Source organism: Callorhinchus milii, unplaced genomic scaffold (genome assembly GCF_018977255.1).
Source record: "Callorhinchus milii isolate IMCB2004 unplaced genomic scaffold, IMCB_Cmil_1.0 Scaffold1, whole genome shotgun sequence".
NCBI classification, from domain to species: Eukaryota; Metazoa; Chordata; class Chondrichthyes; order Chimaeriformes; family Callorhinchidae; genus Callorhinchus; species Callorhinchus milii.
In genome coordinates, this window is record NW_024704742.1 from 22,647,276 (window position 1) to 22,674,055 (window position 26,780).

Here is a 26,780-nt window from a genome sequence, read left to right on the forward strand (position 1 = left end):
TGTGTGTGTGAGTGAGTGTGTTTCACTTTCCACACTGCTGTCTGCACACACCCTCTCCACATCGCCGCTGTCTCTCTCTCTCTCTCTCTCTCACACACACACACACACGCAGACACCCCCTCATCCGCACGGCTGTGTCTGGATGACCGACTCCGCGCGCTCCTCTTTGCCTCTCGCGCCAAACGCCCCGGGGGGTCGCCGTCTCGGGTGAGAGGGGTTTCAGAGCCGCGGGGAGGGGGTGGGGAGGGGAGGGGTGGGTGGTGGGTGGGTGGTGGGGGAGAGGAGGGCGATGGGGCTGCAGCCGCTGGAGTTCAGTCACTGTTACCTGGACAGTCCGACCTTCCGGGAGAGGCTGAAAGCTCACGAGGCGGAATTGGAGAAGACCAACAAGTTCATCAAAGAGCTGCTGAAGGACGGGAAGGCGCTGGTGGACGCCACCAAACGTGAGTTTGCCGGCGGCGGCGGCGGGGCTTCGAGAAGCAGCGACTGGTGTTGTGAGGAGTGGGGGGGTTAGGGGAGTGGGGGGTTAGGGGAGTGGGGGGTTAGGGGAGTGGGGGTTAGGGGAGTGGGGAGTGGGGAGGGTAGGGGAGTGGGGGTGCGGGGGAGTGGGGGTTGGGGAGTGGGGGTTAGGGGAGTGGGGTTAGGGGAGTGGGGGGTTGGGGGAGTGGGGGTGCAGGGGAGTGGGGGTGCAGGGGAGTGGGGGGTGGGGAGGGTAGGGGAGTGGGGGTTAGGGGAGTGGGTGGTAGGGGAGTGGGGGTTAGGGGAGTGGGGGGTTAGGGGGGTGGGGAGGGTAGGGGAGTGGGGGTTAGGGGAGTGGGTGGTAGGGGAGTGGGGGTTGGGGGATTGGGGGTTGGGGGAGTGGGGGTTGGGGGAGTGGGGGGTTAGGGGAGTGGGGGTGCAGGGGAGTGGGGGTGCGGGGGAGTGGGGGTGCGGGGGAGTGGGGGGTTAGGGGAGTGGGGTGTAGGGGAGTGGGGGTGCAGGGGAGTGGGGGTGCAGGGGTGTAGGGGAGTGGGGGGGTAGGGGGGGTGTTGGGGAGTGGGGGTTAGGGGAGTGGGGGTGTGGGGGTGTAGGGGAGTGGGGGGGGTAGGGGAGTGGGGGTGGGGGGTTAGGGGGGTGGGGAGGGTAGGGGAGTGGAGGGGTGGGGGAGTGGGGGAGTGGGGGTAGGAGGATAGGGGTAGGGGAGTGAGGTTAGTGTACGGTACAGAGAAGCGCTGCCCTGCCCAGCCCCTGCCCAGCCAGCCCCTGCCCAGCCAGCCCCTGCCCAGCCAGCCCCTGCCCAGCCCCTGCCCAGCCAGCCCCTGCCCTGCCCAGCCAGCCAGCCCCTGCCCAGCCAGCCCCTGCCCAGCCAGCCCCTGCCCAGCCAGCCCCTGCCCAGCCCCTGCCCAGCCAGCCAGCCCCTGCCCAGCCAGCCAGCCCCTGCCCAGCCAGCCCCTGCCCAGCCAGCCAGCCCCTGCCCAGCCAGCCCCTGCCCAGCCCCTGCCCAGCCAGCCAGCCCCTGCCCAGCCAGCCAGCCCCTGCCCAGCCAGCCAGCCCCTGCCCAGCCCCTGCCCAGCCAGCCCCTGCCCAGCCCCTGCCCAGCCCCTGCCCAGGTCTGACTGATCTGATCACTTGATGGCGTTGAAGCTGCTGTGGATCGAAAAGCTTCAGTGGAAAGAAAACTTGTTGCACTTTGTGGCAAAACAAGTGACTTGAACTTAACTCAGATACTGTGCTCACCAGAGAGGGGCAGGAAGTATGAGCAGAAAATAGCTATCTGATCAGGTTTTGGTAAATCTTTTTTTCTCCCCCACCCCTGAAAGCTACATGTGTTATTTGAGTACCCCCTCTCCCCCCTCTGGTTCGCTGGCTGTGTTGTGATGGATGTTGGCTACAACTGAGGCACATTGCAAACCTTCTCCATTGTTTTTAAAAAAGAGTCTTCTTTCTAGATCACTTAAAAAAAAACCCTGGCCAATGCTTGTTTCGGCTTTATACGAATACACTTTATACGAATGATGTCCAAAATTCTTGTCCAATTTTGAACTTCAAAAGTGAAATCCCTTTGGAGTCTGGAGCTCGACTTGGTCTGGCTGAACCCTGAACCTGCTCACAATAATAATAATAATAATAATAATATCCTTGCATTTGATATAGAGCTTTTCACGTCGGGAGGACGTCCCAAAGCGCTTCACAGAACACACTGTTAAGTGAATTGACTGTATATTTGTGGGCGAACGCGGCAGCTAATTGCGCACAGCAATGTCCCACAAACAGTCGTAGATAATAAATTGGTCATTTTCAATCCACGACCGTTTGTGGGACATTGCTGTGAGCAATTGGCTGCCGCGTTTCGCCCACAAATATACAGTCAATTCACTTTACAGTCTATTCTGTAAAGCGCTTTGAGACGTTGAGAAGACGTGAAAAACACTATATCAAATGCAAGGATTATTATTATTATATAAGTAAATCCTGCAAAGCGCTTTGTTTATTGCTGAATTGCTGATTGATGTGCCAACCAACATCTTCATCCTATCCCAGTAGTTTTCACTGAGAAAGCTTAAAGACTCCTTACAGAGACCTAGTCTCTCCTTTACCACCTGGGATGTAAATTGCTTGAGCACGTTTTCCTTTCCTAGGATTGGATCTATGTTCTAACTCTAGGAAATGTGTGGAATGGTCACTTATCACCAACTGTATTTACAAACCATTTTAGATTTTAAACCAAGGGTTTATATTGGTACCAGGTAGTTGTAGGGCCAGATACAATTGGTAATATTAAGATGGCGCTGATAATAATTAATAATAATCGTTGCATTTGATCTAGAACCATATGTCCGAATGTCTCAAGTGCTTCACAGGATTTATTGTCATTTTTTTGACTTTGTACATGAATGGAGCAGCCAATATGTGCACAGCAATATCCCACATGGAGCCACGGGGAGAATGACTTCATTTTATCTGGGGGACTGTAGGCCAGGGAGAAATGCTCTTGTCTTTTCAAATGGAGTTATGAGATCTTTAATGCTTACCTGAATAGATCGTCAGGACCTTGGTTTAACATCTTATCTGAAGTACGGCACATCCGATAATACAGACCACCCTCCTATAACTGAATTGGAGTTTTACTGTGAGCTCAGTGTCAAAGTCTAAGAGCCTTTATGTATTTACAGAGTTGTGAATCCTCACAATGTTATCATGAGATTTATGAAAATTGCTGTCTTGGAATAGGTTGTAACCTCATGATTTCTGTCCGCTTCCTCCAGCCTGTCTGCTTGTTTGATTTTTTTTACGCACTTTGCTACTCACACTCCAGTCTAGGACTGGTGGGAAGTGCTGGATTGTCAAGAGGTGCCATCTAGGATAAAATGTTAAACCAAGAACTTGTCTGTCTGTTTTTGAGGTGGGAGTTAATATTCCATGACACAATTCAAAGGGCGTTTCCCGCAGTGTCTTGGCCAACAATCCTTTTGATAAATCGGTTGTTTGCCTTTTGAGTGTTTGTGACTTTGAGATGTTTCAGAACGATAAAGTGTTATAAAAATGAAAGTAAATTATTTCTTGAACTCTGCGTTTCCTGCCTGGATGTATTATTTATTTATTTTTTTTTGCAAAAAACATATTCTCGTTTAGGTTCCCTGAACAGTAAATTCGGTGTGAACTGGGGCAGCAAGTAGTCAGAAATTCATAAAATTAACTTCTGAAAACCTTTGCATTTAAAAAAAATTGGAAGAACAACAGTTTATTAAATAGTACCTTAATGTGTCGGTGGTGGGGTTGGGGTTGGGGAAGGGGAGAGGAAGCTGGAGAAAGGTGTCGAAAAGCACAGATGGGTTTGAAAGTGGAGAGGGTTAGCAGAAAGCAGAAAGATTCCACAATGGATTTCCAAAGAGCAGGGACAGAGTGTCTAAAGGGTTGCCCACTGATGGGAAAGTGGACTGGGGGATGTGAAGCCGACTGGTGTTTGTTGAGCAGAGGGAGCAGGGATGGTAATGTTGCAGGAGATTGCAGAGGAGTTGTGGGCTGAGGCCATGGGAGACGTTTGAATCTGAGGACGTGAATCTTCAATTCGATCCGCCTTGGGGATGTGTTGACAGCGGAGCCAAGTGCGGATGGGGGAACGAAATAAACAATAGGATTTGAGTCCTCTCTTTGGTACAGCAGAGATTTTCTTTACCTAAGACCAAAACCGTCAAAGTTCAAAATTAGACGGGTAAAATTCCTCCTGGGACTATATTTACTCTTATTAACATAGCCTTTCAGAGCTTCCAGATTTTGGAAATTCTTAAATATAGCCTTAATCTTGAAGCCAGTTTACTGTAAGTTCTTTTAAGAAATTGGTAAATTGACTTCAAACTAATGACTGAACACAACTCAATTTGCCCAAATTCTGGATGCTCCAAAGTGCAACGTTAACAGAGTATATCTAGTCCCAGGTGGAAGAGGGACTGTGTATACCAGCCTTGAATTGTCCTTTATACTGAATATGCTAATAAATTATTTTTTCACCCTCTCCCGATATTCACACCCATGGGGGATGGCAATACAAATTTTTTGCTGGATAGCCTATTTTAATTGCAAAATGTAGCAAAGCCCACTGAACAGTAGTATTAATCTTCAACAATTGTACATTGTAGAACTTGCAATATTTTCTCTAGATCATTTGCATGAATTATTTTCTGTTACCCCCTCTTCTTCTGTGGTTATTAATGGTAGTTCCCTACCCTTAAATGTTTTTCTATGACACTCAAGATGATTCAAAGGTCTGTTGATCAAAAGACCTCTGATCTTAAATATTTACCTTTCGGGAGGGATGCTGTAAAGAGTTATAGATAGTGCTAACTTGTCCTTACTGAAGCAGAGAGAACTTTTATCGCAACCTTTTAAAGGTGGCCATGTCTTCTTGTTTGGTTATGCAAAGTTTTATGAATGTCTACTGATGTGTAAACTTACGCACAGGAACAGAGCGAAACAGAAACAGCAAAACAGAAAATTGTTCACACAATGATGTGAAAATATTTCCAGAAATCACAATGTGTAATTCCCCAGTGTGGTACAACTCAGAGTTCAGTAATTAGATTGATAGAAAGGAGTTTTCCGGCCAATAATCCCTTGGATAAAAACAATTGGTCGTTCATTTCATGGCTATTGCTGGTACATCGCTGTGTGCATATCGTGTTTGCCTACAAAATAAATCGTCATTATGCTTTACAGTAAAACCGAAGCACTTTGAGACATCCCCCAGACGTGAAAGGCATAATATGAAATGCAAGCATTATTATTATTTGTGTATTAATCTGTTGAGAAATGCCTCTAAAGGCTGTTGCTAAATGTTTATTATGTTGCGGAAGGGTGTGTTATACTGCAAGCAGCTGTTTTTGATTAGTCTGAGAATGACTCATCTAAGCATAAATCGTGGGTTAATGTGTTACTTTAAAAATTGATTCCACACATACATCATTGAAGTGTGGGTGGGTGTAATAGTGAGGTACAAGAGCTTTGCTGAACTCGGACAGCAGGTTGTATTTAACGTGCTGATTGATATCGCCAGCAATTTGCTCATTCAGTGTCAATACCAATATGTAATTTAATGTATTGCCGCTGTTTTAGTCAGTTGGGATCTAGGATGAAGCTTATTATGAAATTCAGGCTAAGGAAATGATTGCCTCCAGCAGTAGAATTATAACAATTTGCGTGAATATATAACGCCCTTCACAGAGATTTATGTCTTGGAATGCTTTACAGTGGTGTGCCGGGCAGTGGGAAGGGGGAGGTGACCAAAGGGACGGTCAAAGAGAGAGGTTTTAAGACAGGACGTGAAGACAGATAGCGAGGGGCTGAGATGAACGGTGGTATGGGTAGGGCGGCGGAATGTGCATCAAGCTAGCGTTAGCCGAGAGATATAGCAAACAGACCTGCTGAGGATCAAACTGGTCGCCAATATTGTTTCATGAGTTTGAGGGAGAGGCCAGGAAGGTTGAGAGGGTTAGAGCCAGTCGTGTGAAGAAATTGGCCGGAGCCAAGGATGATGGCTTCTATCTTATCCAGGTTCACTGGTAGGAAATTTCAGCTCATCCTTTGCCACCTACAACTCTGAGGGCCTGGAATCAAGAGTGGAAATGGAAAAGTAGATTTGGGTGTTAACCACTCAGGACTGGGGACACTTCTCAGCTGTTACTGACTAACAGTTCTTTGCGTATGGGTCTTGTTCATGCACAGCTCACTTCTAGGTAGAGCAGCTTAATGTGGTGGATTTCTTCCTCCTTCCAAGAAGATGAAAGAAGAAATTGCCAGTGGAACCTATTTCGTCTTCAGTGCCACACCTCACTTCATAGAAACGGACAGAGGCCATTTGGCCCATTGTGTCTGTTCCATTGCTGTCTGTACCATCACACTTTATTATTGATCCCAGCACTTCCCCCCCCCACCCCTTAATATTTTTAACTGCTCAGATGCTTGTCCAATTTTGTTTGCAGTGATTATCCTGTGCCTTATCCTGTTGATGTTTTCTGATGTGTTCTGACCCAGCTGCTTAGAAAATGTAGCAGAGACTGATACAAAGGGGATATTGGACTCCCCCGGTGGTTTTGTGGGTAAAGAAAAATATCCAGGGCAAAACAGGATCATACAAACCAGAAGGCTGCTGCAGGTTTGAATTCCACTGTGTGCGCTGATTTAGTTGATTCAATGAGGGTGCAATAGATAGTGTCAGTGCCTTGTAATAAGAGTAGGAAAATCAATCCTGGTTTCTGGTTCTGAGCAGGTGAACAAATGGAATTAGACATTACGTGACCATAGGGGTAACCAGATCAACTTGAGCTTGTTCTTCTCCTTGCTTGACTTGGTAGGAAGTTTAAAAGGAAGCTAGATAGTTACTTGGGAAGTCAGGGAATCAAATTATAAATAGGAAATTAGAAAATTTGAGCTTAAAAGATATGCCATGACCCAATGAAGTGATGGGAATGACCTGAAAGTCGAATGGCCTCCTATTTGGAATCCTGTAGCGTATTGGTTGGAGCATTCACCTCGCAAGCGAGAGGACCTGGGTTCGATTCCTGGGCAGGGAGAAACCTTAGGCAAGTTTCCTTACTCCACACGCCTCTGTTTACCTAGCAGCAAGTAAGAACCTGTTTGTCGATTGGCCGATCGCTTTCTGGGTGGTAATAATCCCATCAAAAAAAATAATACTAATAATTTGGTCACTCAATCCACAACTGTTTGTGGGACACTGCTATGTGCAATTGCCGCATTTTGCCCGCAAAATATACAGTCAATTCACTTTACAGTATATTCTGTGATGATACGTCTCGATGATGTGATAGGGCGATATATCAAATGCAAGGTTTATTATTATTATTATATTCCTGTGACGACCACATTTGAACTCTACAGCATGGATCAAAGGATAGCAATCAGAAATGGGAGCCCTCGCTTATCCCCTCCCCTAGCCTAAAGTCATTGAGGCCAATTATAGTGTCTATGCATGAAATTGTCTCCTCTTGGCCAGGAAATACAAATCAAATAAACACAAATATACTACAGATTCTTAACACAGTGTGAAAGGAGCATCATAAGGCATTGTCGCACGGCTTCCACTTTACAAAGTGATGGACATTCTTTTGCTTTTCCATTCACAAAAATATTTACCAAACAACACTCGTGAAGACATTGAACACATTACATTGTGGAGTCCTGTAGCTCAGTGGTTAGAGCACTTGCTTTGCAAGTGAGAGACCCGAGTTCAATTCCAGGCAGGTCAGGGCGAAACCTTGGGCAAGTTTCCTTACTCCACACAGAGCCTAATAATAATCCCTCCAAAACCAAAAACAATAATAAATTGGTTATTTTTAATCTACGACTGTTTGTGGGACATTGCTATGCGCAATTGGCTGCTGAGTTCGCCCACAAATATACAGTCAATTCACTTTACAGTGTGTTCTGTGAAGCGCTTTGGGACGTCCTCCCGACGTGAAAAGCGCTATATCAAATGCAAGGATTATTATTATTATTTTGTCCTTCAAAGAAATATTGTAAAGATTTTGTCGAGCCTGTTTTGCTTTGATAAGATGAAGGATTTTAAAGCTCCCTCCTCCCTTTTTGGAAAATCCCTTTACCAGTTCTGCCAAAATAAGGATGTCTTCTTAATAAGGATGCAAAAACAGTGCCTTACTTCCAATCAATATAATAACCAAAACCATTAACTTAAACACTGTGGTTGAGGAGGATTGTGCTGTGCCTTGGGACGTCCTCCTGACTTGAAAAGCACTATACAAATCTAATTTTGTTGTTGTGTGCTATTGCACTGTGTCCTTCAGTGGTCAGGTCGGAATTTATCATTTCTCCACATGGATTGCTCTTATTCTAGGGTTGTGCTGTCAGGGGTTCTTACAGGGGAGGAGAAGGGAAACAATTGAGGAATGCTTCTGGTTATGATATTGATTGGAAATAAGGCACTGTTTTTGCATCCTTATTAAGAAGACATGTTATTGATACAATGATTCTATCTTAGTCCTTCAGGCTGTAATATTACTAAAAACCTAACTGATTACTGTTGATGGATGGGCACTTCATTTGGACCTTATAGAAGTAGTTATTCATAATAATAATAAATTTTGTTTGGTCAGCTGAGTATCTTGACACCCGCTGAAACCCATCACCATGCTTAAGAGGATCCAAACCAAACTGAGAATTCCATGCATCTTAAGGAAATCCCAGAGATAGATTGTTGGAATAAAATGCACACTCTCTCCCTGGAGGGATATATCCTGCTTACTAATCCCGGAAAGCATTAGGCACAGGTTGGCAAAAGCCAAGGTTTGGGACCTCAGTTTGTTGGGGTACTGCTGAAGTCGAACCAGCTAAAACAGTATGGTCGAACCAGCTAAAACGACTGGTCTGCCCTTCGCAGGGGTGCAGGGGTGGTGGGTGAGATGGTGGCTATTTGTGGGATCATTACTCTATGCTTGGCTTCTGTATTTCTGTGTTTGGCTGCAAAATACACAGTCACTACACTTTACAGTAAATCCTGTAAAACACTTTGAGACAACCTCTCAACATGAAATACATCATATCAAATGCAAGGAGTATTATTTTAGCTAAGTTTAGGAGGGGTAAGGCATTCCTTGCAGCTGTGGTAACAATTCGACAATTAAACCTGGTTATTAACATTTATCACAGTTGAACTTTCGTTAAATAGAGTGGAGTCATGAGAAGTTAGTCAAAGAGAAACTATCTTGGCATTTTCCTGCAAGTTTCTGATAACCAGTTTTCAGTTCATTGAAAGTTGTGGCACAGATGTTAATCATGTGTAAGCTAAATGATTTTAATTGTGCAGACGGGCTCCACGTGGATCAATTAAACACAATCTAAAAGTTAATTTGACAGCGTAGGTGATGCAATGGAGCCTCACGATTTTAAAGCCAAGGTAATTATACGATTGCTTATTTCAGATCATTTAAAACGTAGCACTTGATCGTCTCCAATTTGACTTTCATGGTTGTTTGTTGCTGGGACCTGTTTCTACCAGACTGACAGTAAATCTTAAATATGTTGAATAAGTGTTGCATTTCTAATGGCGCAGTTATCATTATTACGCTTCTCAAAAGTATCCTTAAACCGGAAAGTGATGGTGCTGGAAGGGTAGCGTCTGGGTTTGTGGCTGCAGTGTGCATGTGTGCACCCCATTCAAGAACTCAACCAGGGGTGCTTTGTGGAGGCTTTGTGTGTGTGTGTGCATACCTGCCTGTACGTACCTGTGTGTGTGGACCTGTGTATGCGTACACTATTCCTGATCTGAACTGGGAATGCTTAGTTGAGGCTTGTTGGTTTCTTTATAGGTGAGAACAATGAGAGAGCCGATGATCCCTGTATTGTGCAATCTGGTCTGTGAATCACATCATGTTCCAATCTAAACCTCTCAAACTATAGAGAGAGACAAACTACAGTGGTTTGATTTATAAGCTTTCTGTGTTTATTAAAACTTCTATAATTCCCAGCCTCTTTGAGAGCTTGTTATTTCCATCAACCATCATTATGTTTGCAAATCAATTTAAGTATTTCCATGGAAGCAAGCATCAACATAATGCTCCCCAGCATTAGTACTTTCATTGGAAATGGTAGACTTTAGTTGGGTTGGTTTCATATCAACAATTTGCCCTTGTACAGCATCATTCATGTAGTTGGATAGTGCTTTCAACCTTGTTAAATGTCTTTCAAAGTGCTTCACAGAGATGGAGTGAGAGCCTGAGTAAGATGGGAGACAGAGGATAGGAGAGAGATAACCAACAGCGCAATTAAAGATAGGTTTTTAGAAGCATTTAAAAGTGGAGAAGATTTGAGGCATTCTAACAAATTCTAAATCTTCCATTTTGAAGGGGTAAGAATTATGGGAGATCTACTTGACAACTACTTGTACAGAGATTTCTTCTGTCAGCTCTAATAAATAACCACATGTTTGACTCTGAAAAGTGCACTCAACCTTGGCAATGTTTTCAGTCTGCACATTCACATTTATTTGTTTCATTTTATTTGTTATCCTTTGAAATCTCTTTACTAATGGACCACTTCCTGTCAAGTTCAGACTGCCTATTAAATACGTATCAATTACTTGACACATCTGAAACATTCACAGTCCAAATGACTAAAGAGAAGTGTTTCTACAACAGAGAAACTATATACTGGCAACATGTTACAATGGATTTAGACTTGTTACTTTGTTTGTGTTGGCTTTGTCTCTTAAATAATATTGGGGCAATCTATTGTCTCTTCCAAGTGATATCTTGGTGCATAGAAGTGACTCTTGTTTGCCTCAGAAAAATGTGATTTTAAAATTGGGGTGGGGGAGGTAGAGGAACGATAGCAAAACATTGCGTGTACAGTGGAGGTGCTTTCCCAACAAGGACCACTCTACCTGTTGAGGATTTGGCTTGCAGGGTTAACAGGAACTGAGTAGGATGATTCTTTGCCCCCAGTGACGGGTCTGTCCCTCCAGTCCTTCCGAATAGCCAGGCTGGCTGGGCTGTCAACAGCAGTGCCCCGCAACACTGCAGACCAGCCTGGCTCAGGGACTGGACTACCAACACTGCAGTAGGGGGTTGGCTTGATTTGGATATTCTGTTACCAAAAGTCACCTTGGAGCCAGTTCAGCTTCAAGGAGACCCCGCTCACCTTGCCCATGCAAGGAGGATATTCCTTGCGTGGAGAGGTAAGGTCACTAGTTGGTCATTTGACAACCGACAAGTGTGTGATTGAGCCCTCTCTAGGTGGATGGCAGATACCAGCAACTCTTTGCAAGCTTCCTCTCAGCTCAGCATGAAATGTGTGAGAGCATTGCCGCCATCTTCCTATCTGTAGTTCTCACGCACATCCCTTCCTCATTCAGCAATGATTCCACCAGTTGGAGGCGCAGAGCTTAAGCAGCAGCTGCTTACTTCTCTGCAACCCAATCCAGGTGGATTCCAGTTGCTGGACGTACGACCATGTGTCATGAACTTGGACTCCAGGTAACACCTTCCAGCAGTTGTTGTCCCAGGACTCAGAGTTTCCTCATCAGCTACCTGGCGGGCATCTGCCTTCACCGTGGTAGTTGGCCTTTACAGAGCAGCTTCTGAACATGATGTCCAAGTCCAATACCACTTATCAGGTTTAGAGCAATAGAATATTCCAAGGCAGAAATGGACCATTCATCCTATTCAGTCTGGGCTGGTCTTTTTCTCCTTTCTTCGCCACTGCGTCTAATCCCATTCTTGCTCCCATTGCTTTATTGCTTCCCCCCCCACCCACAGTGTGGTGCCATAATGCCCTTTTAAAATAATTTATAGACTGAAGTTTGTGACGGAGAACTCCACATTCCAACTAGGCTCTGCGCAACGAAATAATTTTTGAACCTCCTTTAATTTTTTTATGTTAGTTTTGTACCTTTGTGTGTGCTGGCTGGACTCAGATATGAAGAATGGACACTGAGTGAGATACTGAAGGGAAGCTGGCATGTATTGAACTGTATCTCAGCAAGGATTTGCACATTTAGGAAAAAGTGAAAGTTAAAAGTAAAACTGGTGCCAGAGAGAATTACATTCCACAAAGTGCATTTTTTCCTCTGTGCTAATGCACAGGGAGGAAGTGTTTTGAGCACGTCCTACTGGGTTTTGGCTCTTGTATAGGGGGATGGATGATGGGCATTCAGACAGCAGTTAGCGACAATTCGCAAGCCTGTTTCAGCGCAGTCAACACAACCTTTGGCTGGTGTTCACAGATAAAACAGATTAAAGTTGTTTGTAATCTTTGCATTTCAGTTTTTTTATTGTTTTACATACAATTCAGTACAAAAGGTCTACTCAGCATATGCATGCTGGACTTTTGGCTGGCAGCATCAGGATAAAAGGTTGCATTGTTACTGGGGCGCTGCAAGTTCAGGAAGACTTGGTGGATGGGGGGGAGCTGACCGGCATGGCTTTCAGTTGCTAGGAGAAAAGGGACTATGCTTTTGAGTGGCTTAAATCATTGAATGCACATATGTGAAATGCACCGAGTATTGTGCCACCCAGCGGTTTTCTATTTCCACTCTTGCTCTGAGTTGTAATGAGGACAAGACCATATGATCTGATAATATTAAAGGCCTGTTTGTAGTTGCTGAGTTTACTAGGCCACAAATTGCTCCCACCCACTGAGCGAACCCTGCTCCTCAGTCTATTGCTATTATCGCTGACCCTTTTTTATGTATTACCAGATTTTATTCTCCGGATGTGTCTTGTGATTTTGTTTTAGTGTATTCTGGCACTGGATATTATGAAAATGTTGGTTGGTGGGGGTATGTTTTTCTTGTGTACAATTACACCTCTGCTCTAAACACTAATGTGATTAAACAGACACCATTAGATGTGTGATTTAGTCCACTCATTTAGGCGGTTGCAAGTTTTTTTTCATAGTACTTTGAGGTGAGTGAGAAAGTTTTATTTCAGCGGGTTACTCAGTATCATGAATTGGTTCCTGTCCTGTTATAAAATCATGGCCAAAGTCCGATTCTTAAGTCAGTTGGTTATTCTAGCAGCTTCCATTGCTTTAAACTTTATTAAGTACACACATTATCCCAGGAACAATGATCCAAGTTAAATTAAAAAGTTGAGATGCCGACTTGGTGCCAAAAAGTAAACTTTTCTATTTATTCCCCCGATTTTACATCAGCTCCTGATTAGACAATTAGTATTAATCAAACCTGAGGTCAGTGTGACACTTTACTGTCAGGAATGATACAGAAACGCTCAGATGGTCTATAGCTGACCATAACTGTTCTGGTCGGGTATAAACCTCCTGAACCTTCCTGGTTGTATGGCTCAATACCTGGCTCTATACCGTGTGCTTGCCCTATACATTACTGTATTGCCACAGGCACTGTTGTAATTGCTGACTCTAAACCAATTTTAAAGCAACCGTCAGATCTTATTTTTATTGTTTTCACTATAGAATCACCTGAACCAAAACTGTTACAGAAGACAGGTCTTAGGTCTTGGTGAAGCACTTCATTGATTACAGGAATCTAAGAACAGAAGAACGTTGTTTGCTTTGTTGAGCCAGCTCTTGTCAGTTTATTAGTTTGTAGCCAACTCCCCCCCGCCCCCATTTCCCTGCCTTTTCTCCATAGCCTTTAATATACCTTGACTTCCCAGTGTCAAGCTGAAGTTGTAGCTTTAAGTCAATGATTAAATTTTTTTTTCGCTCATTCTGTCCCCAATCTCCATCCTGGAGTGTCTGTGCTTTATTTAATACCTATCTCTTCAACTGTGTTTTTGCCCATCTTTTTCCACTCCCTCACTCCCTACAAGCTCGAGCTCCCAATCAGATGTGTGAAATGCTTTGAGACTACCTACTGATGTGAAAGCCGTTATCTCTATGTAAATTCTTGCTGAAGGCAGTGCATAACAAATGAGCATTTAATAACTGATCAGGAAATATTAGGGGCACACTGCTCCAGGAACAAACTTGTCAGGTATTGCATCCATATTGACTCCCTCATTTTGTCCCGTGAAATTTGGGGTGGGGTTGCCAGTTGCTTCAGCAAGAGGAGACAATTTCTCGACAAGAAAATATAGCTGAAAATAAATCGGGTGAGCACAATTGTGCACTTTGCGTTAAGTTGAAAATTGTGCTGCCTTTGGTATTGAGCAGATCAAGCTGGGCACATTAGCACAAGAATCTGAAAGCTGGGAGGAATACTTAGTGACCTGCTCCAGACTCTTATTGGTGAAGCTAGATTTACTCAACACTCACTTTGATTAATTGTCTTACTCAAGGAGTAGCTTACAGTTCAGGAAGCCACGAGATCTGAGATGAGATCTGCCCTGAAATTTCCTCTTGCTGTTTTTTTAAAGTACCCAGGCAGCTATCTTTTCTTCTTGTCCTGTTCTTGGCCTTGCTGACTCAACAACAACAACAACGTGCATTTATACAGTGCTCTTCACTCGCGGCAGCGTCTCTGAGCGCTTAACAGTGGCACCGTCAGCTTGGGGAAAGGAGGGGGTGACTGCCAGCACCTCAAAAGCCCATGCAGTATTTCTCTCTCCTTTCCCCTCACCCTGAATTTGCTCTTTACTTTCAACTGAGGGCTTGATTGTTCTAGACACTTCTGTCAGTTGGAAGGAAAGCGAGTGGACCAGATGTCTCCCTTCGCCCCCCCAGTACACCTGTCGGGGCAGTCTGGCAGCTGCATTGCCTGCAGTGAGGCCTGTGGTCCAGACTGTGCCGTGCTGTTACAGACAATCGAAGAGTTTGTAGGAATGGAGCACCGATACAACTGTAAAACAGTAAGCTGATAGACTAGCATGAACATGGGTGAACTGTACTCTGAATCGTAGTTCATGAGGGGAGTCTCTTTTCCAATAGTTATTTTTGGTATTGTTTTCCCTGCCTGTTCAGACTAGCGAGTCTGCATGTTCCTTTGATAGGATTTCTGCTGGCAATAGTTGAGTGTACACTAAATGCTATTATATGGCACATCAGGGACTGTTTAGTAATTGATGAAGACATCGCTAATTCCCTGTGTGCTACAGAATAGTAGTGTCCGAGAGGAGGATAACAAAGACTTTCAGTGGGAGGAAAAGAGTCAGACGTGTCACACCCTACAGAAGAACGCCTTCAGTCCACTGAAACAATGTGCATTCTTGCTAAATCTTTATCTTTTCTTTATCTTAATTGGATTGTGTAAACTGCAGTCACTCAGGAGAGCACAGCAAGGGGGTATTAGCCATTGAAACGGCTAAGCACCACATTTGGTTTAGTGAAATTTTGTGGTGTAAGTGGTGAAATGCCTGGATGAACTGCATGAGAGAAGGGGAGGGCTATTTACTACTGCTTTAAAAGTGGGTATTGAGTCAAGCAAGTAAGCTTGAAACTAGGGTCCCCTCACCCTGACCATTTCCCCCCTGCTCGGGTCATGACCCAACTGTGCAGCGCCTTGGGACGTCCTCCTGACGTGAAAGGCGCTTTATAAATGGAATCTTGTTGTTTGTGTTGTTGTTGTAGGGAAAATTCGCAAGATCGGTTCGGATTCAGGTTTAGGTGTTTATTCTCTTCTCTACGCTCATACTGGCTAATCGTGATGCATAGAAATGTATTGCACTAAGTGCTTTTGTTGCAATTCACTTTTAAGTAATTATTGTGCTGTGATGCAGGGAAAGCATTCTTATTTCAACAACTGCCTGAAAGCATATCATTTTGTAATAGTCTTTCAGTTCTGCCTCCACAATTAAATTGCCTCCTTACATTCTAATTCTCCTGCTTTCATCCACATCACTCTGCATTAATAAGATCTAAATCATTGGCCTCATTTAAATCAAACAAGTCGGGTACCTTTTCTACCTTGCTGAAAATAATGTTCATGTCCGCAGAATTCCAGGGCACTGCTGATGACAAGACAGCCAGCCTGGCCCATCAGCAGGACCTGGAAGGGCAGACCAGTCAAAGGGGCCAGGGAGTCATCCCACTTAGCTCCGCTTTACTTTACAAGCCAAAGCCCTAACGGGTAGGGTGGTCCTAGCTTGACAAGCAGCGGGAAAGCTTGTCAGACAGTGCTATCAATGGCGACCTATGTGGGTTTAGCTGATTAGACTTGAGCAGTACCCCAACACACACTCAGGGTTTCCCAAACCTTGGCTCTTGGCAACCTGCGCCTAAACCTTTTCAGAATTTGGGAAGCAGGATGTGTCCCTCCGGGGCGAGAGGGTGCATTCCATTCCAATAATCTACCTCTGGGATTTCCATGTGTAGATGGGATGCATAGAATTCTCAGCTTGGTTTGGATACTATTTAAACATGGTGATGGATAACCGCATGTGTCAGACATCCGGCTGACGCCCCCAAAAAGCTGTGCATTCCACATTCAGTGGCCTCTTGTGTGTGAAAGTTTCTCTCTGTTCTGACTGGCTTAACTCTAATTTTAAGATTTTGAACCACGGTAATTGGTTGAATAGGTAAATGGGGATGCTGAGAGTCAACAAAAGAGTCTATAGTCAGAGGAGTAAACCAGGATAACTAAGATACTGTTTAGAAAGCATGAAAACTTATGTTTAGTAACTTTGAATGTACCTTTTGCACTGGTAACATGGACATTTACATGAAGTGGTCACTACTTTAAAACATTTGCTGCTAGTTTGGATTTGGAATTTACTTTAGCCTAGAAAAATGTTGTGACATACCCCTTGTTACGATACAAACTCGGATAATTTGTATGGAAATTAGGCTATTATTTGGCCTTTTGAAATCTAATGTTCATTGTTGCAGGTTGAGCTGGTGCAATGTCAAGCGAATCATTAAATCTTCTTGTTGATGATTACACTGATCCTTTACCAACAGCTTAATGTGGGAATGATTATCCCAGTGGAATGCTGAGAACGTGAATAACTTGGTGCCCAGTGTTGCCACTATCCCTGATGTGATGGGTTTAATCTGTTTGGATTGCTTCTTGTGAGCTGAAAAATCTATTCAACTCTCTTGCCCTGATTTGAGTTGAATCTCCCGCTCACCCATTGCAGAGAATTGCGTACAACAGTCTTGAGAAATCTGTAGGCTGGACTGTTAAGATTTAACTAGGTGGATGTTAATAGGCTGTTACCGCTTGTTGGTTATTCCAAAATTAGGGGGTATAAATATAACAACAACTTGGATTTATATGGTGCCCTTTACGTGGGGTGGCGTCTTGGAGTGCTTTAAGATAGCCAGTAGCAGATCTAAAAGGGAGTTTAGAAGGAACTTGTTTTTTGGAGTCCTGTACCTCTGTGGTTAGAGCACTCACCTCGCAAGCGAGAGACCTGGGTTTGATTCCCGGCAGGGCAAAACCTTGGGCAAGTTTCCTTACTCCACACTCCTAATAATAATAATCCCTCAAGAAAAAAAGCAATAATAAATTGTTCACTTCAATCCACAAATTTTTGTGGGACACTGCTGTGTGCAAATGGCTGCCGCATTTCGTCCACAAAATATACACTTTACAGTATATTCCATGAAGTTCTTTGAGACGTCTAGAAGTCATGATAAGGTGCTATATCAAATGCAAGGATTACTGTTATTATGCAGAGGGTCATGAGAATGTAGAACTCATTGCTGGACACTGTGGTTGAAGCAAAAAACATCATCATATTTATAATAATAATCCTTGCGTTTGATATAGCGCTTTTCACGTCGGGAGGACGTCCCAAAGCGCTTCACAGAATATACTGTAAAGTGAATTGACTGTATATTTGTGGGCGACCGCGGCAGCCAATTGCGCACAGCAATATTTACGAGGAATCTTGACGCATAAAGAGGAAGAAGGAGTATAGACGCTGGCGCTGACTAATTGGGCTGAACGGCCTATTTATTTATGCTGTAGTGTGCTGTCTTGGTCTCCCAGCAGCATGAAGAAGAAAGGTTTATGAAAAAATTATTTTATTTGCTACTGTAGCTCAATGGGAATGAGCTATGTTGGCTCTCAAAAAGACATTCCTCTGACATCAGTGAGATATCTCCATTAAGCAGATCTTGTGGACTGGGAAATCTTTTATATCTGTGGAGTACATTGAAATTACATAGAGTGATCTCAATATGACTTCTCAAGCTGGCCTCTCAAAGGATACTATTTATTACTATTGATTATTGTGAGACCAGTGATAGAGTGGGTCTGATGGGTACCAGTCTTTTTGTCCCAATGTTGAATCTGCTCGGCACTGAACACTGACTGTTGTATGTGGCTGTGAAATGTTTTTGAAGTTTGCCCATGTTAGCTGACTGGTTTAAAGCAATAAATCACATCCCAGCCCGACTCAGTTGGTAGCATTCTGGTGTCTGTTCAAGCCCCAATTCAGCACTTTGAACTCAGTCTAGTGCTATAGAGTGCTCAGGAAGTACTGCATTGATGGAAGTGCTATCCTTCGGATGAGACATTAAACCCACGTTTCGTCTGCCTGTTCAGGTGGACGTTAAAGATCCTACAATACTATTTGAAAAGATTCGGGAATTTCTCCTGGTGGCCTGGCAAACAGTGCCCCAGATAAAATTGGTCATCCACTTTGGATCTGCGATGCTCGGTGAAATTAGACCCCTTTAGCGTCATCTTCACCACTTGTTCTTTTCCTGTTCCCCACCCACCCTCCGCTCTGCCCCACCCCATCCCACCAAAGCACTGATCTGCAGGATTAGAACTATTTGGAAGATTAAAATACAATATCTAGAAGATTCTTCAAGAGGTGTTCCCCTTCTCATTATACGAATAGAAGCTCATGGATTCTTGAATGAGACCTGATTAAATCTTCATGCCTGTGGCCAGATGCTTTTATGATAATAATAATAATAATCCTTGCATTTGATATAGCGCTTTTCACGTCTTCTAGATGTCTCAAAGCGCTTCAGAATATACTGTAAAGTGAATTGACTGTATATTTGTGGGAGAAACGTAGCAGCCAATTGCACACAGCAGTGTCCCACAAAGAGTTGTGGATTGAAGTGACCAATTTATTATTATTGTTTTTTGTTTTTGGAGGGATTATTATTAGGTGTGTGGAGTAAGGAAACTTGCCCAAGGTTTCGCCCTGACCTGCCTGGAATTGAACCCAGGTGTCTCGCTTGCAAGGCGAGTGCTCTAACCACTGAGCTACAGGACTCCATACTTGTATCTCTTTTGTTTTGTTTTTACAAGTAAATGGCTTGTTTTTTGATGCCTGCTATAAATGCAACCATAGGAAGGTTTGATTATTTTAATGATTGTGAGAATGAATGTTATGCTCAATCCACAACTGTTTGTGGAACACTGCTGTGTGGAATTGGCAGCCGCGTTTTGCCCACAAATATACAATCAATTCACTTTACAGTGTATTCTGCAAAGCGATTTGAGATGTCTGGAAGATGTGAAAAGTGCTATATCAAATGCAAGGATTATTATTATATTATTAAAGTGCTGTAGTCTTGTGCTTTTTTTTGTTGTTCAGTCTGGTGTCTAACACAAAGGGAAACCATGCTTAAGAGACTGAGAGTTTCACATAAGCCACCCACACAAGGAAATTGCCTCTGTGACTGGAAATCTTGCCATGTTATTGCAAAACTCGTGTTGAAATGAGATATTTAGAGGAAGATTGACACTGGGTTTTGCATTCCCATGACTGTCTGTCAGTTTGTGCGCTGTATCTGAATTACTAAAGGAAACAGCTCAGACAAGTTTCATTGTTCTGGATGAGGCTGGAATCCTGGTCCCATCTGCAAAAGTCCCCTGTCCAACTCGCTGCAATGTCGTGAGAAACCTCTCTGTGGCTTCTGATCACCAGATCGAGGGGGTCCGTGGTCACCTGAACTCCTTCCCCTCTGGGCTTCCCCCTGCAAATGACCTATCCTCCTTGGTCACTCTTCTCCACATTTCCCTCTCCTCCACTCTTGATTCCCTTGTGCCCCTCTCTTCCCAAACCATCTCCTATTCACGTAAGTCACCATGGTACACCAGCCACCTCCGCTCCCTTGAAGCACAGGTGCGTGCTGCTGAACATACCTGGCTTAAATCAAACTTAACGGTCCATCGGTAGATGTGGCTGGACCTTATCAAATCTTACCACTCCGTCCTCGTCCTCGCCTCCGCTAAATCTTGGAGGCCAAGGACAACCCCAAGCTCCTCTTCTCCATCACAAGCCAGCTCCTCCACCCACCCTCTCACGTCTCGTCCATCCTCATCTCAAATGCCAACTGTGAGGCAATGCTGGACTTCCTCGAATCCAAAGTCGAGGAGATCCACTCAGCTGCCTTTGACATTCCGTCTACTACACCCTTCCAATCTCCCCCTCCCACCCCAGGCCTTACCTATTGGACCCTCCACACCTTTGAACCTGTCTCCCACTCCTCTCTCACCATCACTCTAACCTGCATGAAACCGACCACCTGCTCCCTTGACCCCATCCCTACCCCACTCCTTACTTCCCAGCTCCACCTCCTTGCCCCTCTACTCACAAACATCATAAACCTCTCCCTGTCCACTGGTGCCATTCCCCACCCATTAAAAACGGCCATTATCACTCCTATCCTTAAAAAACATCATCACATACGGTTTCTCCTCTAGCCCCTGCACCATCTTGTGTGGTGTTCCTCAGGGCTCTGTTCTTGGTCGCCTCCTCTTCAATACCTATATGCTCCCACTTGGTGACATCATCCACAGACATGGGGTCAACTTCCACATGTATGCAGATATCACCCAACTCTACCTCTCTGCCTCCACCCTAGACTCCAGGACCACTGCTGTCCTGACAGAATGTCTGTCGGACATCAAGTCCTGGATGAGAGCTACTTTTCTTCAGTTGAACGTCAACAAGACTGAGGCTCTCCTCATCGGCTCCCGTCAGTGCCTCCACATCTCAGGCACTGACAGCATCATCATCCACCTTACTAAGCCAGTCCAGAACCTTGGCATCTTCTTTGACCCTCAACTATCCTTTCTACCCCACATCCGTGCCATGATCCGCTCTGCCTTCCCCAACCTCCACAACATCGCCCGGCTCCACCACTGTCTCGCACCAAGGCTGCCGAAATCCTCATACGCGCTTCACTATGCAAACGTTTTGTTTGTCGGCCTCCCCAACTTCTCCTTCCATAGGCTGAAGATCATCCAGAACTCTGCAGCCCGTGTCCTCTCTCGCACCAGGCTCCGTGACCCTATCACCCCCATCCTTGTCCGACTCCACTGGCTTCCAATCACATAGTGGATACAATTCAAGATCCTGGTCCTCACCTTCAAAGCTCCATGGTCTTTCTCCACTGTACTTCCGCAACCTCCTGACCCCCTACCATCCTGTTCGCTCCCTCTGCTCAGCAGGCTCTGGCCTGCTTCACATCCCCCGCCTCGCTTGCCCCACTATTGGCGGGCAGGCCTTCTGCAACTCTGCCTTCACCATCTGGAACTCCATCCCGCAGTCTCTCCGCTTCGCCCTCTCCATTGCCGCCTTCAAGACCCATCTCAAGACCCTCCTCTTCCCCCTTCTCCCCCTCCCCCCCTCCCGCCCTCCACCCTCCCCGATCCCAACCCCCAGCTCGGGTCCGAACCTCTGTCTATCCAGCACCTTGCGACGTCCTCCCGACGTGAAAGGCGCCACACAAATGTAATTTTGTTGATCTTATCTCCACAATTCAGTCAGTAGTGCTTGGACGTAATAAAAGTGACACTTGGTCACAGACGTGGCCACAGATGTTGGTTACAATGTTGTTTAGCAATGTTGACTGTGACTAAAACCAACGTTATGGTTGTAATTGATTTAATTCTTTGATCGGTGCTGTCAAATGTGGGATATGTGGCAATGGCGCGAAGTATAGAGTATTGTAATAGCAATTTTCAATGGACCGTCAATGATCCAGTTATATTAAGCTATAGAGGAGTGTATATGTGATTTTCCTTTGAGTAACTTTTACTGTGGTTGTTGAAGTGGTATTTCATGATGAAGTCACTGAGTGTGAAGCCAAATCTCCAAGTTTTTTTTTTCCCGCCCAATGATGCTGTTGTGTAGAACAGATTACTGCGCACAGCTGTGGTATATATACACAAGGGACTTACTTGAAGAAATAAGTCAATCAGTCCCTTGTGATAACATTCCTTTGCTTTCCAGGACTACTTGTCAGAATCTGCTCAGTTAATACCGTACTTTCTGAGAAATGTGTGCAGCATTTGTAGCGTTGTATTTATCTGGCCTGGCAAGCTGTATGGCATTGGCTTGTGGATTCTCTTGTTGTGTAAGGTTATATATAGCACAGCAGATTTTTAATTGACGCATATTGTGTGTTGAAGCCTTTTCACATTCATGTCTGAAATTAAAACGTGACATATATTGTACCTTTCTTCACTGACTTCTAAATTCCACTATATGCTAATACTTCAAGCCGAGAATTATAGAAGGGATGTTTGACGGCAATTGCTCTTAAAAACTTTCAAGTGACTTTTGTGAACTTCGCTCTATTTCCGCGTTTGGCCCGTAAAATATACAGTCAATTCACTTTACAGTATATTCTGTGAAGCACTTTGAGACGTCTTGAAGGCGTCATAAGGCACTGTAATAAATGCACGGATTATTATTATCATTATTATTGCATGTAACAATTAACTAGTCAGCCTTTGTGAGTTGAGGCAGTGCTGGTTATCTGACCAAATGTGGTTGGACCTGTAGCTGGACCCTTGCCGTTCCATTGCGTGATTTCACCATGTTTCAGTTGTCTTTTTATTTTAAATACAGCGAAAGCTGCACGCTGTATCACGTATAGAGTTAATGGAGAGAAAAGGATGAGCCATTTCTAATGTTTTCCCTAACTGTTAGTCTTAGTGATCCAAGAGTTGCTGAAGAGCACACGTCCTGTTTGGTGATGCGCCTATAAGCATTGCACGATCAACCTTAGGAACTTCAGCTGTTCCAACTATTTCCTTCTCCCATAGCCGCAGGAGGGTGTGTCTGAAGTATGGACCGGGGTTCCGGGCCAGGTGTTCTCGGGTCACCTTGTCATTGTAGTTTCACCAAAGTCGAACAATTGAATTTGTTGGACACAAGCTGAGCTGTTCTGTTTCCACAGAGTGCAGTTGAAAATGTAGATTGGAAAAATTGTACAACAGCAAGGTAACTTTTAAGAGGATGCATGTTTTGAACCCTGATCAATAGTGTTGTGGAGGAATGCTGTTGTATGAGTGGTAGTGGAGGGGAGAGGGTTGAGCTTTGGCTGCTGCTGCTGCTCCAATGTGACTAGGTTATTCTGGAGCTTGTGCTCCTGGGAACTAATAGAGGATTTATATTAGCTGCAAGAAGTCTTTAGATAAGATTTACGGTTTTAAAATGGTTTGCTTATGCACAGGGATAACTGGGAATGTTTTACATGCAGCTGCAAGACAGACGTTCCCAATGACTCAATGCCTGACCCAGAATGGATTGCCTGAGGAGCAAGTGATGGCATCCACTCTCAGGTTACAGTGTAGTATACTACAAGCCAGATTCCTCTTAACACTCAGTCACACATGATGCACAACACTTGGCAGAAGATTTCTTTCGCAATCCAACTTGTATTTTTTTTAAAAGTGGGCGTGAGAGGAGTTCCCGTTTTAAAACAAGATAACCTTAATGTCAAAAGCAAGCAATATTTACCAGTGTTACAATCCTCCAGACAGCAATTTTTTGCTGGGCCTCACATGAGGGGTTGTGCACAATCTGTGGAATCCTGTACTACAGTGTTGTTTTTGAGATTTGAGTCAATGCTGCTTTTGGGCTTTTGTCACAGTTGAATACAGCAAAAACAACCAGTTGTATTTATATAGTGCCCTTTGTATAGGATATTGCCTGTGAGCGTTTTATAATGATGGGGTCAGATGATGATGAGCAGGGGGGAAAGGGGGGGGTGACCTGTCTAAGATCGAAGAGGTAGGTTTTAAGAAGGGTCGAGATGGAGGGAGGGAGTTCAAGAGGTTAGGGGGTTAGAATCTGAAAGCTTGGCCTCCGGTTTTCAGAGGGCAGGTTAGTGCACACGCCTGGCTCAGTGTTAGCACTCTCACCTCTTGAATCCAAAGGTTGTGGGGTCAAGCCCCACGGTGGGACTTGGAATCACATAGTCTAAAATAACACTCCAGTGCAGTGCTGGGGGGTGTTACATTGTTGTTGGAGGTGGAGCCAACAATCCCCCCCAATAAAATTGGTCATTCACTCCATGGCTGTTTGTGGGATACTGCTGTGTGCAAAACTGGAGGCCTCGTTTTACACACAAAATGCACTTCATATCCATGTCAATTCACTCCATATCCTGTGAAGTATTTTTAGACGTCTTGACAAAGTGATTTGTGAGCTGGGAAAACCGGGAATGAAACAATTCAAAATGGAGTTGGTGGGGAGTGACGGAGGGAGGAAGGTGGAGATGTTTTTTTCTTCCAGATGACTCAACTGCAGTTTTAGGTGGTTAAACTCCAGAAGTACTCCAACCCATACTCTGGTGTCATAAAAGTAAAACCAACCACTCTAGTTTCTTAAAGCACACTGTATGTTTTCAGAATACATCAATATCACAGATAATAATAATAATACTTGCATTTGATACAGCTCCTTATCACGTCTTTGAGATTTCTCACAGCTCTTCACAGAATATACTGTAAAGTAAATTAACTGTATATTTTGTGAGTGAAACACAGTAGCTAGTTGTCCGCAGCAGTGTCCCACAAACAGCTGTTGATTGAGTGACCAGTTTATTATTTTTTGAAGGAATTGTTATTCCCTGAAAAGTGATCTGCCAGTCGACTAACAACCAGGTTCCTACTTACTGATAGGTAAGCAGAGGTGTGTGGAGTAAGAAAACTTGCCGGGATTCGAACCCAGATCTCTCACTTGGGAGGCGTGTGCTCTAGTCACTGAGCTACAGGACTCCACAGATGTGGCATTAATACTGTGCTCAATGTATGTTGAAATGATTATTCCTCTGAATGCTATAGAACTATCAACATTTACACCTCGAAGAAAACATTCAGTTCATCCTGTCTGTGCTGGCCCATTTACCCGTGCAGATTATTCAGTTTTTAGTTATCTTTCTGGTTCCCTTTGAAAGCTATTCTGGATTGTGCCCACAACTGTTAAAGGAAATACAGTATCATGTCACAACTTGTCAAGAATCTATTTTAATTTTGCTGTGATTTAATTACTGTTTAAATTATTGAAGGTCGAGAAACGTATTTGAACATGCTCTTGGGTACTTTGACAATTAAACAGCCATTGAATACAGGGGAAGAAACTAGTTAAGCCTTTAATGACTATGTGCATTCAACTTCCTTCAATTTATCCTGTGAATGTGAATAAGCCCTTTAAGGTGGTTGTGAAGATTAGTCCAGATCACCACATCACGTGTCCCTCATGACCCACCCCCCACCATTCCCCCCCTATACTCCTTCGACCCTATCTCTTCCTCCTCCCTCACCGCCATCGTTCGCAAACTCAAACCCACCACCTGCTCCCTCGATCCCATCCCCACCTCTCTCCTCATCTCCCAGCTCCACCTTCTGGCCCCTCTCCGGTCTAACGTCATCAACCTCTCCTTGTCCACTGATTCAGTCCCAACCCCCTAAAAATAGCCGTCATCACCCCCATCCTGAATAAACCTTCTCTGGACCCATCCCTCCTCTCCAGCTACCATCCCATCTCTAACCTCCCATTCCTCTCCAAGGTCCTGGAACGAGTCGTCGAGTCCTTTCTTTCTTGCCATTCCCTCTTTGAACCCCTCCAATCCGGCTTCCGCGCTGCCTACAGCACGGAAACAGCCCTAGTCAAAGTCACTAATAACGTTCTGAACATCTGTGATCCTTGTCCTCCTCGACCTCTCTGCTGCCTTCGACACCGTTGACCCTCCATCCTGATACACCGCCTCTCCTCTTAATCTTCGCGGACCTGCCCTTGCCTGGATCGAATCCTAGCTGTCTCACCATCTCCACTTTGTTGCCTCCAACGGTTTCTCCTCCAGTCCCCACACTGTCACGTATAGTGCCTTTCATGTCAGGAAGACATCCCAAGGCGCTGGACAGTGTACCGCATTTCAGACCCAAGCTGGGGTCATGGAGGAAGAAGGGAGAGGAAGGGAAGGGCGGTGACCGATGGCATGGTCCAAGAGGAGGGTTTTGAGGTGGGACTTGAAGGAGGCTAAGGAGGGGGAGAGGCAGAGTGATTGGGGGATGGAGTTCCAGAGGTTGGGGGCAGAGTGGCTGAAGGCTCTCCCTCTAATGGTGGGGCGGGTGGGTCGCGGATGTGGATCAGGCTGGAACCGGCTGAGCGGAGGGAGTGGGCGGGTTGGTAGGGGTTTAGGAGGTCGCAGAGGTAAGGTGGGGCGAGGCCATGGAAGGCTTTGTAGGTGAGGACCAGGATCTTGAACTGGATCCTCTGAAGGATAGGGAGCCAATGGAGTCGGGTGAGAATGGGGGAAATGGGGTCATGGAGTTTGGTGCGGGAGAGGACACAGGCTGCAGAGTTCTGGATTATCTGCAGCCTGTGGAGGGAGGAGTTGGGAAGGCTGAGAAGCAGGGAGTTTGCGTTTGCATAGTTGAGCCTGGAGGTGATGAAGGCATGAACAAGAGTTTCAGTGGCCTGAGGGGTGAGGTAGTGGTGGAGTCAGGCGATGTTACGGAAGTGAGGGAAGACAGAGCGGGTCATGGCTTGGATACGGGGAAGAAAAGATAGTTGAGGGTCGAACAAGACACCGAGGTTCCTGACTGGCGGTGAGTTGAAGTGTGCAACCATGGAGGTTGATGCGGCCAGAGCCTGAGGTGCAGAGACGCTGGCGCGAGTCAATCAGGAGGGCCTCAGTCTTCACAT

The 26,780-nt window shown here is 45.0% G+C and overlaps 1 protein-coding gene across 1 annotated transcript in view; it reads left to right on the forward strand.

Annotated features, from left to right (window-relative positions):
* The first annotated feature begins 248 nt into the window (after positions 1-248).
* The window catches only part of arhgap10 (Rho GTPase activating protein 10), a 100,348-nt gene continuing 73,816 nt past the window's right edge, over positions 249-26,780 (forward strand). The window contains exon 1 of the mRNA XM_042338315.1: positions 249-443. Coding sequence (XP_042194249.1) covers positions 290-443 — 154 coding nt within the window. The 5' untranslated portion in view covers positions 249-289. The remainder of the gene's footprint in view (positions 444-26,780) is intronic.